The sequence below is a fragment of the Solanum verrucosum genome, unplaced genomic scaffold (genome assembly GCF_900185275.1).
Source record: "Solanum verrucosum unplaced genomic scaffold, falcon-dt-bn FXZP01000183.1, whole genome shotgun sequence".
Lineage (NCBI taxonomy): Eukaryota > Viridiplantae > Streptophyta > Magnoliopsida > Solanales > Solanaceae > Solanum > Solanum verrucosum.
Genome location: NW_026020430.1, coordinates 3,885,691 through 3,903,881, shown reverse-complemented (window position 1 = coordinate 3,903,881; position 18,191 = coordinate 3,885,691). Strand labels below are relative to the sequence as shown.

The 18,191-nt window shown below is 37.0% G+C and overlaps 2 protein-coding genes and 1 long non-coding RNA gene across 3 annotated transcripts; 1 reads left to right on the top strand and 2 right to left on the bottom strand.

The window, feature by feature from the left end:
• Positions 1-551: 551 nt before the first annotated feature.
• On the top strand, positions 552-3,028 carry LOC125807624 (uncharacterized). Its single transcript, XR_007441670.1, has 2 exons — positions 552-623; positions 2,904-3,028. It is a non-coding gene; the product is annotated as an uncharacterized LOC125807624 (long non-coding RNA).
• On the bottom strand, positions 1,744-10,493 carry LOC125807554 (DExH-box ATP-dependent RNA helicase DExH12-like). Its single transcript, XM_049487283.1, has 4 exons — positions 10,402-10,493; positions 7,257-10,234; positions 5,279-5,668; positions 1,744-5,164 (listed from the first exon to the last, which is right to left on the bottom strand). Exons 2-4 carry the CDS (start codon positions 10,209-10,211, stop codon positions 1,985-1,987), a joined length of 6,525 nt encoding a protein of 2,174 aa, XP_049343240.1. The 5' UTR covers positions 10,212-10,234; positions 10,402-10,493; the 3' UTR covers positions 1,744-1,984.
• A 1,207-nt stretch (positions 10,494-11,700) lies between these two features.
• LOC125807579 (ERBB-3 BINDING PROTEIN 1) lies at positions 11,701-15,599 on the bottom strand. Its single transcript, XM_049487315.1, has 10 exons — positions 15,437-15,599; positions 15,213-15,339; positions 14,855-14,939; positions 14,595-14,744; positions 14,139-14,292; positions 12,796-13,011; positions 12,556-12,692; positions 12,344-12,435; positions 12,067-12,249; positions 11,701-11,959 (listed from the first exon to the last, which is right to left on the bottom strand). Exons 2-10 carry the CDS (start codon positions 15,301-15,303, stop codon positions 11,904-11,906), a joined length of 1,164 nt encoding a protein of 387 aa, XP_049343272.1. The 5' UTR covers positions 15,304-15,339; positions 15,437-15,599; the 3' UTR covers positions 11,701-11,903.
• Between the last annotated feature and the right edge of the window lie 2,592 nt (positions 15,600-18,191).

Sequence of the window (18,191 nt, the reverse complement as noted above, 5' to 3'; positions counted from 1 at the left end):
CATATCGCTTAAGGGTTACCTGCACACTTACATCGTCTCCAGCACTCACATTATCACTGTCCAGCACATTATACTTCAAATAAATGTCTGGAAACCGGTTACAGAACCGGGCAATATGTCGAAGCTGAAAGTCCGACATTTGCAAGAGCACACGCTTCTCATCATCTTTCATCTCCACTAAATCAAACACTGTCTCTATACGATTTTCTTGGCACTTGTTAACCAATTCCTCTGTCAAGTGTGGAAGCTGGAGAAGCATCGAGTTACGATGCCACAACCCCTGTGTCACCATCTGGCTCACCTCCATTGTTAGAAGTGCTAGACTAAGCCAACCATTACGGGAAACAACATCAACCATTGCTTGAAGCAGCCTAGTAGCAGAAAGAAGCACCTCTCGCGGATCAAAAGCAAGATTTCCAACCACCATTCGCCTAGAGAGATGGGCTTGTAAAAGAGCATTAGCCTTTACATGAGGATCTGTGTATTTCGGATTCTCAAAAGATATTGGCAGATGATTAATCAATCTTTTTATCGATTCCTCTTCACCTGGCCGTATTGGCAGCTGTTCAAACTCCGATGCTGACGCCAATATTTCCAGCAAGCCCTTCAAATTTGTTTTGGAGGTCACAGAAGAGCTAAAACGCTCTATTGTGGTGTGACTGATATTATAATATGACGCTATCATACCGAGATTCAAAGGTGAACGCAAAAAATTCATCTCAGCTCTCTCAAAAAACCTTGTCTTTCAAAACAATACTGATCACTGATGAGCAATTGAATAATTCTCTCAAGCCATCCTATTTATAGAGTTGTGTTTTTTCTTATAAAGCCAAATAAAATTACAGCTCGAATCCTTTTTCTAATAGGAGTTGTGTTTTTAGCCAAAATCTAACTCCAAATAGAATTAGAGCTCAAATCCTTTTTCTAATAGGATTGAAAACCAAATAAGGAGAAAAATTCCAATCCTTTTCCAAAAAGGATTAGGCCATGGGCTTATGGCTGAAACATGGCCATAGCCCAACACTGTAATCGGTTCAGTTTCAATTGAAAACTCTGACGTTTCACTGTGTTAAAATCCGACCCAGGTATGTTTTCTTAAATACTTAATCTACATATGTGTTTTCTCAACTCTTTATGAACAGATTCTAAGACTGGGAATTTGCACTACTATTTATGGTCTCTTGGTTTCGCTCTTAAGCGAGCTGTGTTCAACACCAGTAATCTTCTATTTAGATTGTTGATCAATATTTTCGCTGTTTTGAAGTAGTACTGTGACATGATCCTCCAGCTTGAACTTCATTTTAAAAAAAAAGAAAACTTCAGTAAGTCTTATTAGCATGTTTCAGCATGTCATTTAGAGATCCGTTTTGCAATGCATATGAGTTATACTTCCTTATATGTTTAGCATCTTTGGCTGGCCGAATTGGTTTTAACCAAATGAGTACGGTATGCATTTGTATTTCTAATAACTTTCGATATGCATTTGAATATCCACTCATCTTGGCGCGTCTCTCGCTTGATTAATTATGCATCCGATTAAAATCAGAACAACAATTAGTGTAATTGATTATTTTAAGTATGGTAATGTTATTAGAGCAGCTTCCTCATTTGTGCTATATTTGGGTAACTTTGATTTAGTCCTATCTAATTGATTAAGATACCCACTGCCCCCATTCAAGAAATAAGGAAAACATAACAAGACATGTTTAGTTTCAATCGTCAAAGTTGAGCAACCATTCTCTATCAGGGCACGAGCAGAAACATTAAAGTAATTGAAAAACCGAGTACATCCAATTTCAATTCATACTGAACAAGTCCTCCTAAATAAGGATAATCAAAGCTATAAAGCAGGTGCAGCAGTGAAACTGAAGGATCTAGTACCAACTGAAAGCCACATAACTAATCACCACTAGATTGTCTACAGAAATAGATAAAGCACTTCGGAAAAGTTCTCAAAAAAAAGAAAAAAGCTACATCATTCTCTTCAACTGTCATCTTCAGCCATTGCCTCTTTAACATCAAGAGTAAAGTTGTATTCCTGGTCACAACCCAGATAAGAATCGCACATGAAATAGAGTGTGTAGTTCCTTGTTCCAGCTTCAGCAGGGGCAGCAAAATCCAGCTTGACCTTAGATTTCCTTTGGAGGGTGACTCTCTTAATGGCCAGTAATTGGTTGCTCTTTGTATCCCCGACAACAAGCCACCATCCTTCCTCTTTGGTTTTGGGATATCTAGGTGCAAAAACAGGTCCAACTTCTGTTCTACCTTCAAGATCTCGCTCAAGGGTTACCTGCACACTTACATCATCTCCAGCACTCACATTATCACTGTCCAGCACATCATACGTCAAATCAATGTTTGGAAACCGGTTACAGAACCGGGCAATATCCAGAAGCTGCAAGTCTGACATTTGCAAGAGCTCACGCCTCTCATCATCTTCCATCTCCACCAAATCAAACACTGTCTCTATACTCCTCCCTGGATTTTCTTGGCACTTCTTAGCCAATTCCTTTGTGAAGTGTGGAAGCTGGAGAAGCATCGAGTCACGTTCCCACATCCCTTGTGTCACCATCTGGCTCACCTCCATTGTTAGAAGTGCTAGACTAAGCCAACCATTACTGGAAATAACATCAACCATTGCTTGAAGCAGCCTAGTAGCAGAAAGCAGCACCTCTTGCTGGTCAGAAGCAAGATTTCCACCCACCATTTGCCTAGAGAAATGGGCTTGTAAAAGAGCATTAGCCTTGACATGAGGATCTGTGTATTTTGGATTCTCAAAAGAGAAACGCAGATGATTAATCAACCTTCTTATCAATTCCTCTTCACCTGGTCGTATTGGCAGCTGTTCAAACTCCGATGCTGACGCCAATATTTCCAGCAAGCCCTTCAACTTTGTCTTGGAGGTCACAGAAGAGCTAAAACGCTCTATTGTGGTGTAACTGATATAATAATATGACGCTATCATACCGAGATTCAAAGGTGAAAGCAAAAATTCATCCTCAACAGTGACACATTTACTTGCCTCCAAATCACTGATGGTATTCTCCACTAGCTCCGACAGTTGGTCAGACAGATGCCTATGACTAACACCCTGCAGATTGTAGTAATTTGGATTCTGTGTCAGCCTTCTATACATGAAGGTCCATGTAAGGTAATCAACAGCATCCTGCTTGTTCTGAATAACGCCAACCACCACCTCAGCATTCAAATTATCATGGAGATAATGTTGCAGATGGCTTTCAACTGGGAATGCTTCATACAAGAACTTCTTGTAGTAATCCTTGCGTGGTGCATGGCAGAGGATAACACACTTCCCTGAGCTATCTACAAGAGGTCGACTGGCATGGCCCATCATCTGCAACAAATCAGTAACGGGATAATCAGTGTGTGCATTTTCCCTACCATCATAATACTGAGTCCCCATGACCACCACCAAATGTGCAGATAACGGTACTCCCCAACACATTGTACCGTTCATCACACACACTTGAATCCATCCAGTTTCAAACAATGTCTTCACTATATCCTGATCAGTGGCACTCAACCCCTCATGCAAGTAGCCCACACCATACTTGAGTGTCTCTTGCAGCATAGGTTCATTGATCCTTTCCACGAAAGGTTCCAGCTCTTCTGCAGATCGTAGCAGAAATATGGGTGTGTCTTCGCTGTCCATGCTTGAATAAGTCATCAGATCTACAGCAGTCAAGCGAGCATGCTTCCTTGTGGGAACGTACACAAGTGCAGGTTTACCCTTCCTTGCATGTTGGACTATTGCAGTATATGTGGGTTTTGTCATGGCTTGCATCCTAGCTTCAAAGTTAGCAATATCAACACCTTGAATGTGTATTTCAAGTGGCACAGGCCTTACACCAGGCGGAAAGTTGAAAAGCCCATGAGATGTAGCCCCAATCCATTCTCCCAAATCCTTGGCATTAGCTAAGGAAGTTGACAAAGCAACGATGCGGATCTTGTTCTCAACCTGGCTTGAGATATATCTCATCCGAGAGACGATCACCTCCAGGATTGGGCCACCTTGACCCCCAATCAGGTGCAATTCATCAATAATGAAAAGACTGACTTGCTGAACATGCTTACGTTGTTTCCAGCGACGAGACAAAGCATCCCATTTCTCAGGTGTGCTGATAATTAGTTGACCCTTCTCCAACAGCTTCAGATCACTGGCGGTCTCCCCAGTTAATTCAACAACCCTCATTCCCAGATGGTCCCCAAATTTCGTTTTCCAATCATTGAACCGCTCCTTAGCAAGAGCCTCTAGTGGAGCTATATACACAGCACGAATGGTACTATCAGGTCCTTTCTGATGATTCCTCAATATGGCAAATTCAGCACAAATAGTCTTCCCACTACCAGTTGGAGCTGCAACCAAGACATTGTCATCTGAATTGTACAGCACTGTGAAAACCTGAGTCTGAACCGGATTGAAATGCTTGAAATCTTGATAAAGTGCTTCATATGCTGGATTCCTCAATGCAGTAACTGGCAGAGGTTGCAAGTCTAGTAACTCGGTGGGAGGAGGATATTTCTCTGGCAAAATCAGATGTCGGAAAGAGACGGGTAAAACAGTCTGGGACCCTAGCCATTTGTCAGAGACAACCCGAATGAAATACTGTGGGGGCAGTGGCTCATATATTGGGACTGTGAAGTTCAAAGTATGGTCCTCATCAATATACTGCTTCTTCAACATGAAATATTCATGATGAAGAATAAACTCCCCATCATTATCTTCAACAATTATCCAGAAAGGTTCTACATAACCATGAATCTTGTCTTCCCATTGGAAATCCGGTGTAATTGTCAATTCAACCCTCAAGACTGACCGCGTAATTGGTTGAACATGTGCAGCAAGGTTCAGCTTTGGGAACTGATGAATGAACTTGTGTAATGTCCTTCCCATCTTTGGGAACCGGATAAGCTCTCCCAATTCTTGTGATGAAAGATCATAATAACGCTCCCAAGCCAAATCTTTCTTCTCCAACTTCATCAAGATTTCATTTGGTATGCCATGGAATTGGCGAAGTGGTGTCTGTACACTCCACATCCTTTTGCTTATCATTTTGCACCATTTTAAGGCCTTCTCAGCTAACTGAGCCCATCCCCTTTTCAGAACAATCTCAAAAAGGGCTCGCATCAGACGTGCAGCACTCTGCAAAAGCAAATAACTAAGTTAGATAATTCGCTATCAGATAACACCAAATCACAAATGATTAAAGAAATAACAAGCAACTATATAGGAGGTTATTTATACAACACAACAAACCTGAGTGATATAAACCATGTCGGATGACAGGGACAACCCTTCAAGCTTCAGCCGTGAAATATATGCCTGCAATAGTACATTGATCTTGGCACTAGGTTCCTCAAGACTCTCTTTTATTGGGATAGGAACACGATCTAGAAGCTTCGCCAATTCCATTTTCTCATCTTGTCTGACTGTAACATATTTGAATTCCTCACTAAGAGAGAAAAGCCTGCAAAGTTCAATGTCACCCATCGTAGGCTTCAAATGCTCATTGTACGTGGAAATTGTCCCGTGAGTTATATAATAATAACTCGCAATGCGACCCAGGTCAGTCACCTGGAAATATCCACTTTTTCTGTCATACTTGACCAAGTTATTCTTGTCCAGCAATATAGCAGCAGAATGTACCTGCAAGCAAGTATTTCAAACTCTGAAGGAATTATCGATGCTTTTCAGCTAAGATGGAACAAAATACAATTTGAATGTCAAACTATCAGTACAATAAGACATAACAACAATTTCAAGGATGGAAGAAATACAGCACATATGTTGGATATTACTACCATTGATTATCATAGAAATAATTATATTGAAGGTTAGTCTCTGCTCTGTTTCATTCAAACTAATGGAAATTAGCTCTCCATATAAACAACTAGCTGGCATCAACTCACCAAGAATGATCTAACTACTATAAACTAAGCATTAACATAAATACTCACTCAACTATTAGACATTACTTTTTTCCATGATTGGCATCAATATTCACGGGAATGCAAGATTATTAATCATGGAGAATCTGAGCAAGCCATTTGAACACCATTTAGCAATACAAAAATATGGTGCAACCAAGAGAATATCATAATATGAGTTTGTCAATTAGATGGTCGCAGATCTTTAATGAGAATTGAGGTTGTAAAGCAATAATTACTGTTAAATATGGTGAAGCAAATTTGGCGCACCAATTCAGTGTATGTGCCTACTTATATAGGAGTTTGAAAGAATATATGCAAGCTTTGGTCTGAATTCCAGCACCATGTCAAACTAAATGATGGCAGGGGCTGCAGGATTCCTTCTGGACAGATTTTTGGTTGGGAGATAGAATAATTAATGGACAAATCTCCTGTATTGTGTAGCTTAGCTGTAAGCAAAGATAGTACAGTTGCCAACTGTTATACTGACTTGCGGTGGCATTTAAATTAAAGAAGAAACTTCATGACTGGGAAAATGGATGAAGATTAGCAAATTTCTATATATTTTGGAATCTATAAACCTTGATGTGAGCCGGCTAGATTCCCAGACTGGAAAGCTAGTCAGGATAGAACAATCTTTATTAAAAGCTGGTATACCCTTCTACAGAAACAACCAGACAGGTGGAATAAGTCTTGGCCTTGGAAAATGTTGTGAGAGTAAAAAGCATCTTCTAAGGTTTTCTTGTTTTGGTTGGACTGCTGTAAGGAATGTGAGTTTAGCTCATAGAATTTTACATGAAAAGGCTTCTCCCTGTGCAGTAGTTGCTGGTTTTGATTGGCCATCTATTTTTCCTTTGCAGGCAAACAAGACAAATCTAGGATCTTTTTCTTAATACGAAATGTGCAGCAGATGATGTCTCAACACGTGAAGAATTTACTGGAGGCGGAGTAGAAGAGTACAAAAGATAAAAACAGATCTGGAAAACCATTCCTTTGTGCACCATATGGACAATTTGGTTAGAGAGGAATAAGAGAGATTCTTTCAAGGACACAAAAAACAGACACATATCATTTGTAAAAAATAAATGTATTCATAATTTATGTTTCTGGTGTAGGAACAACAAGATAGAAAATTTGTCTCAGTACATGTTGACTTTCAGAGTTCCTAGGGATGAAACAGTGATGGTGAAAATGTAAATTTTGTTCTTTATATTTTGCAGTGCCTTCTTGGCACTATTAATGAAACTTTTATCAAAAATAAAGTAAGGAAAGAAAGGAACAGCAAGTGGAATATATGTAAGACTTACCAAGTCAGCACGCCTTTCCTCCAAAGCATAATCAGTCTTGAGAGCATCAGCAGGTAGACCATAAAGTGTGGGATTCCGTACCATGCGGACATAGAGGTAAGTATACAGGAGCCATTTACATGCTTCCTTGGCATTCAACACAGTCCCGAGGACAATCTCGGCATTTAACTGATCTGCCAACTTGGAGATAAATTGACTTTCTATTGGCAGCTGCTGATTCATCAGGGACAAATAATATTGCAATTCGCTGTGGCCCGTTAATATGATTCCTTCACCATAGGTGTCATACTGAGGACGTCCAGCGCGACCAAGCATTTGCATAACATCAAGAGGACTGAGTTCAGTCCATGCTCCTTTCTCAGGATTGTAAATCTGGGTACCTTTTATAATCACAGTATGTGCAGGTAAATTGACACCCCATGCTAAAGTGGCTGTTGAAACCAACACTTGCACATGGCCATCAGCAAAAAGATCCTCCACAAGTTGCCGATCAGTTCTAACCATCCCCGCATGATGAATAGCAAAACCATATGGTAAAAGATCTTTGAGATCATTGCTCTTCACAAGCTCAGTTTGCGACTGTAGAAGTTCCCGAGTTAAACTGTCCTCCTTCAAAAACTTACCAAGGGTGTCATTAGCAAGTGCAGTATCCCGTATCGCACGAGCTGTTTTAGATGTTTCCTTCCTTGAATGGACAAAAATAAGCACCTGATGCTTTCCTGCAATACTAATCACCTTCTCATAGCAAACGTCATTCATCAACTGGAATCTCTGCAGTGGCTTCTTAACTGTAATTCCAATATACTGCTGAGCCAACGGAACAGGCCTATAGCTATTGTCAAAATGGAAGAGTCCTTTCTTCAGATCCACTCGCAAAAACACAGCCACGTCTTCATAATTTGGAAGAGTTGCTGACAATCCAACAAGACGAATATGCTCTTTGGTGGTTTCGATCTGTCGAATAGTTCTAGCAATGATACTCTCCAAGACAGGACCTCTGTTGTCATGCAGGAGATGAATCTCATCAATAATAAGAAGTTTAACAAGCTGTGTATATGTGCGATCGCCCGACTTTCTGGTTATAATATCCCACTTCTCTGGGGTAGTCACGATAATTTGAGTCTCTTCAATCTGTTGACGAGTTAATGTTTGATCACCACTCAACTCTTTCACTGTGACACCATAATGTTCCAAACGCTTGGAGAGATTACCAACCACTTCAGCAACAAGGGCTTTCATGGGTGCCACATATACGATCTTATAGTTGTTGTGGTTGAATGTACCATCATCTTCATTGCGGTTTAGTGCAATTTGCTGAAGTATAGTGAGCATAGCTACATTGGTCTTCCCGGCACCAGTTGGAGCACAGAGCAAAATGTTCTCCGGAGAAAAAAGGGCAGTCTCATATACTTTACTCTGCACCCTGTTCAATTGGGTCATCCCACTGAATGCTGGTCGAGCCCACTCTGGAATGGAGGATATCTTCACAAGCTCTTCACCAGGGTCTAGTGGCCTTGGCTTCAATGCTGGCACGTGAACTTCCTCGTACCCCTTCTTATGATTCCTGTAAGACCCCACTGGAAGCTCACATTTCTTATTTGCCATCAACAAACCGCCTTGCTGAAATGCAAGGCTGTCAAGATCAAGAAACTGACGCTGCCCCATTAACCAACCATTATCAAGATCTCTATCTACAAGTGCCTTCCTTTCTCCATCACCATCAACACCAGACTCATCTTTAAGACGCCTAGCCTCTTCCCTAATGCTTTTCTCCAGATTCTTCTGCCTCTCTTTTGCAGTAGCCCTAGTAGCATGCAACTGTTCTAATATAGCCACATGATCTGGCCCCAACCCCAACATCTCTTCTTCGATTTTCTTCCTATTCTCTTGGTCTTCAGCCCTTGCAAGGCGGGTACACCATACTACCTTTAGCCGGTTGCGCAGAAGATATTTGATGAGACTAAACTTATCAAATTGGAGATGCACCAGCAGCTTTGTTTCTACTTCACGATCATCGCCTTCAGCAAGAATTTTAAGAACCTCTTCAGCAAGCTTTTGGCTCTGTTGGGGATCGATCTGCTGCTCATAAGCTTGAGAGATCTTTCTTTGAAGCCAATAAGCATCTATGTCCTGAACATTCAAGGCCATTCCCTCATCGGCCTCCCGCATCTCATCATCATCAATGCCACTGCCCATCTGCATAGCACCAGAAGCACTGGCTTCCATCACATCATCATCCTCCTCTTCATCATCAGGTACCACATCAAGATCACTCTCTTCTTCTTCTTCTTCATTCTCCTCAAACTCAACTGCTACACCGACATCATCGTCAAGACCATCATCGCCGTCAGCTGCAGCAGACGCTGATGCATCGCCACCATCCTGATAGTCAGTAATGAGTCGCCCAATTGACACCAACTGATCAAACACCTGATTCGATATAGGATTTAACAGCTTCTCAATTTCCTTTTTCTTTTCAGGGTTCTTGAAGTTATCATTTTTCAACACCGCCAACATCTCATCAGCTGCTCCACTCACAATGTTGAGAGGCTGTCCCCCAAGTTGCTGCTGAATCAAACTGAGCATAGCCTCATAAGCAGCCCTAGTTTCCTTTGTTTTAGGCTGGTAAACACCTTCCTCACTCGAAGTAAGAACACTTTCTTCCTGAAGCCGTCTCTTCTTACTCTGCCTAGTGGGCTCAGAGACAAGTGGTTCCCGCTCCTTCTTCTTCCTAGCCTTCTGAAGTTTCTCATCCAACTCTGGAGGTCTACCCTTGTAAGCTCGATCACCAAATGATTTAGGGTCAATTTTTCCATAAAGAGACTCAGGTTCACCAGAGGGTTCATGAGTATCTCGGGGACGAGAATCAGTAGTTAGAACAAGACTTGAGTTCGCTCTGTACTCATACTGTTTGAAACGTGCATGTGCTTCTGCCCCACCGCCCAAATTCGACATATTTCAGTCGAAAATCAGAAAACCTAAAAAAAAACTCAACTACTCAAATCAGTCGGCTCAAATAGCTTAACCCTAAGTACAACTACAAAATTCAAAAATTGACAATACAGTTGGGAAAACGCAGATACAAGTTCAAACGAAAAACAATAACAGCAATAAAGACGAATTAACAAAAAAGCTTTGCACTCACCGGAGTCAAAGAGAGAGATTCGAACGCTTCCGACTATGCCGCAAGTAGAAATAATACTATACACCAACTGATTAGTAGTAGTAATATCTAGGGCTCACAACCGACTCGAAGAATCGAGGACAGTAGCCGCCTCTAAGGATTGAAGATGCCGAGTTTGTATGGAGTTAAAGTGTTATTTGATTGATGCCCTACCGTAGTGAGCCTTTGAACTACAATAAAATCAATTCTAGATCTACAATTTACACACTAATTTTTCCCTCTAATTATCGATTTTTGAGCGTGCATAAATAGATTTTTTTAAATTAAATTAAATAAATAACCATGTGCATATTACATAGAAAATCTCATGCAATTTGACATATAATTTGAGAATACAAATATTAGTAAAAGTATATTTTTACATGTATTATATCTTCTTTTTATTATTTTTCATTCATTTGACATCATATTGAAATGCGATTAAATTTGGATTACGCATCGCAGAGCTTAGGACTTATCTATAGGAAATAGACTCTAAACAAAAGGAATTCATTGCAGGAGCGAATCGAAAACTAATTAAAGATGAACAGCTTTTTACTATATCAAATACAATTCAAATTGATATAATTATTGCATAATTATAAATTTATGACTAATATCGTAAAGTCATAGACTCATAGTACAACTATTACTCATATTGATAGCAAAGTAAAAGTATTTTTAAAATATAAATGGCTTTACTTATTCATTATACAAATTTAAATTCAATATATTTATAAGTTGTTATCACAATGAGCCTCGTTCAAAGATATGGTAGGTCATTACCATTTTGTAGTGATCTTCCTAGGCACTCCAACATTTTTTTTCCTAGATTACTCGAATTCACAATCGTTAACATCAAATGTAAATTAATTGATAAATGGTTATATAATCGTGCAATGATTTTGAATATTTCATGAAGATGTACCAAGTACAAATTTCTTCAATCAATTCGGTTATTAAATGCATAGATAGCCACTTAAACCTGACACATTTTATTACATAGTCATTCAAATTTGCATAAAGCAAAAAGACCCGGTATCCTATTAACTTTAGGCTTTAGCATTTCTTGATGAAGAGCTTATTAAAAGGTGAGATTCTTCTACTAAAAACTTTGAAACATTTTTTCTAGTAGAATCAGAAAAATGATTATGTTTCCCATTCATGTTTGAAGCCAATCCATATTTGTCAATATCAGAAACCAAAATGTGATCTTTCTAACTTCAAACAAATAGAGAAGAGCACAATACGGACTTATTGAAGGTTTAAAATTAAAATGATAAGAGAATTTTGAATAGCATTGAAAAACCTAAGGAGAACAACTTAACATGAACGGGTACAATAATTGTCTTTCATAACCCCACAAAGATGAACATAAGCAGCTCAACGTGCCGAATCGACTCACACTGAACCAATAGTTTCAGTAAAGTTGATCGATCAAAGCACCTCAAAATTGCAAGTATGAAAGTTTTGGAGCCACTTCACTATCCTTCCATAGGCTCAGCTTGAGATGCCTCTTCTACCTTGTCACCTTTCTTTCCTGCTCATGCAAAGGGGGTAAGATATCAGAATTCAAAAGTTACTGGTAAAAACAAGTTTTGCAACATCGATTCAGTAAATATATTTTGCAAAGGCATTTTGAATTACCTTTCTTTTTCTTCCCACCACCTTTCTTCTTAGTCTTGGTGGGAAGGGCTAGCCAAGCCTTGATTTCAGGTTCATTCTCTGTTGTCTTTGTAGGCTGAAGCTCCTGGAGCGCATGAGATGTTACCCTATCCGATCCATTGGGCATTAACAGCACTGTGAACTTAATGTGAGCAACCAAATCACCTGCGTAAGCAACAAAAGATGATGAAAACGAACAAGGGATATTATCGACAAAACTTACATCTAAATTTTGAATACTGAAGAAAATGGTACCAACCAGGTTTCTCATGTAGAACAGGATATGGCTGCAAAAGCTCATGGTTAACACATTCAACAAGGCCCAAACGAGCCCTCTTCTCCTCCAAATCCCTGCTCAAGTAAAAATAAGAGAGTAAGTAAACAGCATTCTCTGTGAAACCAGACATCACTATTATCATGAAACTTCTAAATTACTACAGTTGAATATGAATTTTGAGAAAATCATCGGACCTTGCGGTAAATGGCATGATAGGGAACTTCTGACTGATTTCACTGAAGATGAACCTTGAGGCTTTCATCTTCAGGTTATAGCTTTTGTCCACAGCTCTCTTGTAGATGGTTGTTTGTTTCTCATCCAACAACTTGGGCTGCAAAGTTTAAGAAAGGCCCATGAAAATAAACTGTGAGATTCGCGATGAGAACTCGTAATATTAGATATTCAGATGTCAAAGGTGCAATACACATCCATACCTTTCCATCACCAGTGCTCGTCACGATATCAATGGAGTAGACTTCATTCTCTTCAAATTCTGCTTCATCTACTCTTGTGTCAGGATTGGACACGCTCAATACAACTTTGTTTCCATCAATAACAAACTGTTTCATTTGATGGCTCAATACACCCTCGACAATCTTGCAGTCATAGGCAGCAGCAACCTTCTGAATAGCTTCTGTTACATCTGAGTTCTGCAACGTCCAAGAAACTTAACAACACAAATAATACACAAGAAGCCAAAAAATAGATACAAGACAAAGCATCCTGACATCTTCATGCCATGACTATAATGGCCTAAACAGCATCTGTATCCTAAACACCTACTCTACCTTGTGTCCTTGTCTACATAATCATAAGGAAGACAGCCTCACAGTAAACTGAGGATTAAGAACACAGTTGAAACAAATAGAAAAAGACCTAACAACTTACAAGTTCACACACATAAAACATACTACTTTTTATATAACACTACCTAAGATGATCTATAACTCCGGCATTACAGAGCATAACACTCAGTTAAGTGGATCTCATGCAAGTCAAAGACTAGTGATTGAGGTACATATCAAGAATTTTTTCAACAAATCATGTTACTACTGTACTACATATCAAATTTACCAAGCACTAAGAGAACGAAAATTTAATTGTCAAAAAGAAAAAAAAAAACAGCACTAAGAGACTGGAAATGCTAGACCAGTTAAGATCAAAATAATCATACGGTTGGAGGAAAAAAAATACATTGCAAGTAAAATTTGTTCACATCCATCAATTATGTCTCCAACTATATTGTTTGAGGTTCCTCAATTGGAAAAAAGAAGCATCAATAGCTCCTTCACTTCCTAAAAAGACCCACCAAACTAAGGATGTAACAAGTAGTCACACAGAAAAACACTTACAATTTACCAACTTAAAAAGGTCTTATGGTTTCTTTTAAATAGGCAAAGGTGAGAATCATAGCAATAGCTGAAAAAGTTACAGCAGAGCAGGTTTTTTAAGCAAGAGGAAATGTTGCACAAAGCAAAGAGCAGCAAAGATCGAAGAAAAAACATGCACATCAACACCAGATCACTACCACCATTTAGAAACTAGACTGACACTATTTGGTAAAATTACTTGAGATAACAGAAGTACCCACTGAGGAATAGCCAATGGGAAACAAATAAAAAAACTATATGAGTAAGAAATAAATATAATTCAATTCCATGTAGAAATCCCTTAATTATATATAAGCAAGTACAGAAAGAAATATCAGCCAATACCTCTAAAATGACATGTAATTAGTTGGTGCATCACAAAAAAAAAACATCTACAATGACATTACCTTCTTTCCTGGTCTTACAAGTCTCAAAGCAACTTCAGCAGCTGTATTAGCAGCTGCAATGACATCAGCAGCTCTACCAGTAACTGGTCCTTCGTGAAGAACATGTGTATGTCCAACTACTGCAATAAATCCATCAATGTGACATCCCATATCACTGCATCAAAAAAGAACTACGTGTTACTCACAAAACAGTTTATCTCATTTCACATTATAAAATCAAAAAGGGTCACAGCAAAATCCTCTGAATGCATTGACTAGTTAAGGCCTAAAGTTAGAATTTGACCTGGACAAAAACCAAATTATTTATGACTTAAAGTTCCTGCTATCAGCACTTGATGCTAGAATTCAAGCTTAGCTCTGTGCTGAAAGAATTTTCCTTTTTTTCTTCTAAAGTAGGCTTCTGGAATCATGATAAACAATGAAAATCACCTCAAAATGATGTAAACCATTACTTACATCTTCAATATATCACCTTCTTCCACTACTGTCTCATCACTAGCCAATGGAGAGAAATGGCACACGGTGTTATTAACTGAAATACATGTTGGAAATGCAACACCTCTCTCAATCTTCTTCTTCACATTCTTGTACATATTTCCAGTTTGCCTGCACAATGATTTATTCTTCAATCAGTAAACTTAGCAGACACCATTATTCCTGATATACAAGGCAAAATTACATGTGTTGAAAGTATAGAAAACCCAAGAAGTACATACTCTTTGATAAAGGCATCCCCTTTCTCACAAAGATCAACTATCTTTACTTTTGGCTTGCATTCGGACAACACCAACTGCAGCGCCTCTGCAAAATCAAAACCAAAATAACAAAACTTAGTGCTTCATACCATGAACCTAGGTTCTACGATGAATATGGCGTTTCAAATACACTTTAATCACTGTAATTATAAACAATTGAGATTTTTTTCCACCACAGGGAGTAAACACCAACAGACTTTCAGCTATCAGATGCCACAAAAGTTTCAACCATCAATCAGAAAATCAAATAGGCTATGTAAAAAATGCATAAAACATCAAATTAAAAACCCAAAAAAATAAATAGAGAAAGGGGATTAACTGTTAACAATTTCAGCGGCGCTCTTGTACTTGGTGACGACCTCAGGACTTGTGAGATCCAATTCTTTCTCTACTCTCTCGTCGTCCGACATAGTTACCAAATAGCTATTAATTCAAACACACAAATTCTGCAGGAAAAAACTAACACAAAACAACGGAGAAAATGAACTGATAAGAGAATGGCGACAGAGAAAGAGGAATAAATGTAGAAAAACGAAAACTTACCGAAGCAAAATTGGGATTTTGCGATGGAAGAAAAATGGAGGCAACAAGGGTTTGGAAGCTAGGGTTTTTAGTGAAGTTAAAGGTGTATGAGGTGATAAAAAGGAGACAAAGTACTGATTTTATTTTTTCTCTTTCCTAATAGGCAGTTTATGCCTTGTTTGGCAATGTTCATGTGAGTAGTATTATCAATTGGTATTTTGGTTTGACAAAAAAAAGAAGTTGTTATTTTTTAAATTTATTTTGTTATTATTTTGGAAGGATAGCTATATAAATGAGGAAATAAAAAGTAAACAAAATCTTTAATGAAATTGAAATTCTAGAGGCAATCAATAATTTGTAAATTTTAAATAAATTAGAGGTAAGTGTGAGTTTTGTTTGTGATTTGTGGTTTTGAGATTTTTTAAATTTTTCAATGAACCTCGTAACTTTTTTATTTCATAAAATAATGGAGAAATTAAGCAAATGCCCCATAAAAACAAAATAATTATAAATATATATATCTTACATTTATACTCCACTAAATAATTATACTATATACCCCAAACTAATTTCGTTTTACTATGTTAAATCAATATATATATAGTATTGGTATCATTAAGGCTGATAGTTTCGCTTAATCGAAATCAGTATATATATATATATATTGTATTGATATTATTAAGACTGATAATTTCGCTTATGTGATACTAAATCAGCATATATATATATATATATATTGTATTGGTATCATTAAGATTTATTTTTGGAAATTACTCATTAGTCAATGATACTATAAGAGTGTGTGTATATTTTTTTTGGTATCATTAAGGTTTATTGTTCAGGAATTACTTATTAGTCAATGATACTATAAGAGTGTATATATATTCATATATATATTTGTTGTATCATTATTGTTTTTTGTTCACACCTTGCTCATTCATATATATTTGTGGTATAAGGTTTCTTGTTCACACCCTACTCATTAGTCAACGATACTATAAGAGTATATATATTGTTATGGTATCATTAAGGTTTCTTGTTCAGAAATTACCCATTAGTCAATGATACTATAAGAGTATATATATATAGTTAGTTAGTTAGCTGTGATATCATTAAGGTTTCTTATTCACACCCTATACTATTTGCTCATTTGTAAATGATATTGTAAGAGTATATTAACAAAGGGTATATCTAATAAAGGAAAAAAGAAAATAAAAAAGAATAAAAATAAATAAATTACCAAATGGTATCTCTAATAAAGGATAAAATGAAAAAAATAAAATAAAGAAGGAAAGAATAAAATTGTTACCAAATGGTATCTATATTAAAGGATAATATGAAAAATGAATAAAAATAATAATTAAGAAAAGAACAAAAGTAATTTATTTTATTTTCTTAAAAAGACAAAAATATAGAAAGAAAGAAAAAGATAAAAAAAAAGACAAAATTATTATCAAATGGTATCTCTAATAAATGATAATAAAAAAAAAAGAAAATATAAATATTTAATGAGAAAGAACAAAAGTAATTAATGATAAGATAAAATAATAAATGAGAAAAAAAACAAAAATAATTAATAATAGGGAAAATTGTATGAAATAACAAACTATTAATTCAAATTAAATGTTATAGCCATAGTTTATTTTAATCGTAATTCGCAGCAAACATTCCCTTTTTTGCCATCTAATTCGATATACAATTAACCATTTTCAGTATAAAATGTGTTTTTGTTTGTATAAAGCGAGAGAAAATGTATATACAAATGCATATATTTTTGTCCTATACACTTATAATTATACAAATACAGATCTTATTATACAGATTACAATGTATAAATGAATTTATACAAAACTGAACAATTTGTATAAAATTGGATGTTTGTAGCAAATTATACAAATCGAAAGCTCCATAACAAACACAAAATTTGCTATGGAGCGCAATTACGCAAACTATAGTATAACATACAAATATAATTTTTATGTTTGCTATATGTGAAATTTGTTCTTTATTAATATATGATAAAAGCTTTGGGTTGGGGTGAATTGGGCCTAAGTTTTAAAAGATTTGGGGGGGAATTGGGCCTAAATTTAAAGGAAGTTGAAGGAAAATTTAGCCTAAACTAAAAGAGGTACAAGCTGTAATTAATTTTGGGTCAATGTGTATTTGCTGAATTAGTTTGGGTTAAACTATGAAATTGTAATTATTTTATGTTTTGTGGTTCATTTATGTAATTTCCTCTAAGATTAAATAGATATAGAAAAGCCTTAAATGAGCCCAAAACAAAGCCCAAAAAAGGTAAACAAAGTTCGATCAATCCATTAAGACATCTGCCAACATCTATAAATCAATCCTCTGAGTTAGGATTTTTATTGTGATCTCCGCTTTCTTCTCTATCATGTCGCCTCAGGCGGCGGGGCTTCTTTGAACATAATCTTTCATTTTTTTCTTGTTGTGCATTATCAACATTTAACGTTTGATGTAAGTATCCTCATTTAAAGTAAGTATCCTCCTTTGTCATCTTTTTTATCTCGTTTCTTCCTTATTTGTAATCTCTTCCTCTTTTGCAGAGGTATACTCTTGATGATGGATGTAATGGATTTCAAAGTGATTTCGACACATGTACCAAGTCATGTGTGTTGTGAGAAGAATTTTATGTAAGTTCATTTTTTTAACTATCCCTTTCATCTCTTTTCTTTCTCTTCGATCTAACCTTTTATATATATATATAACTTTTTGAGGTACGTATATTTTTAATTAATAATTTATTTAGTTCACA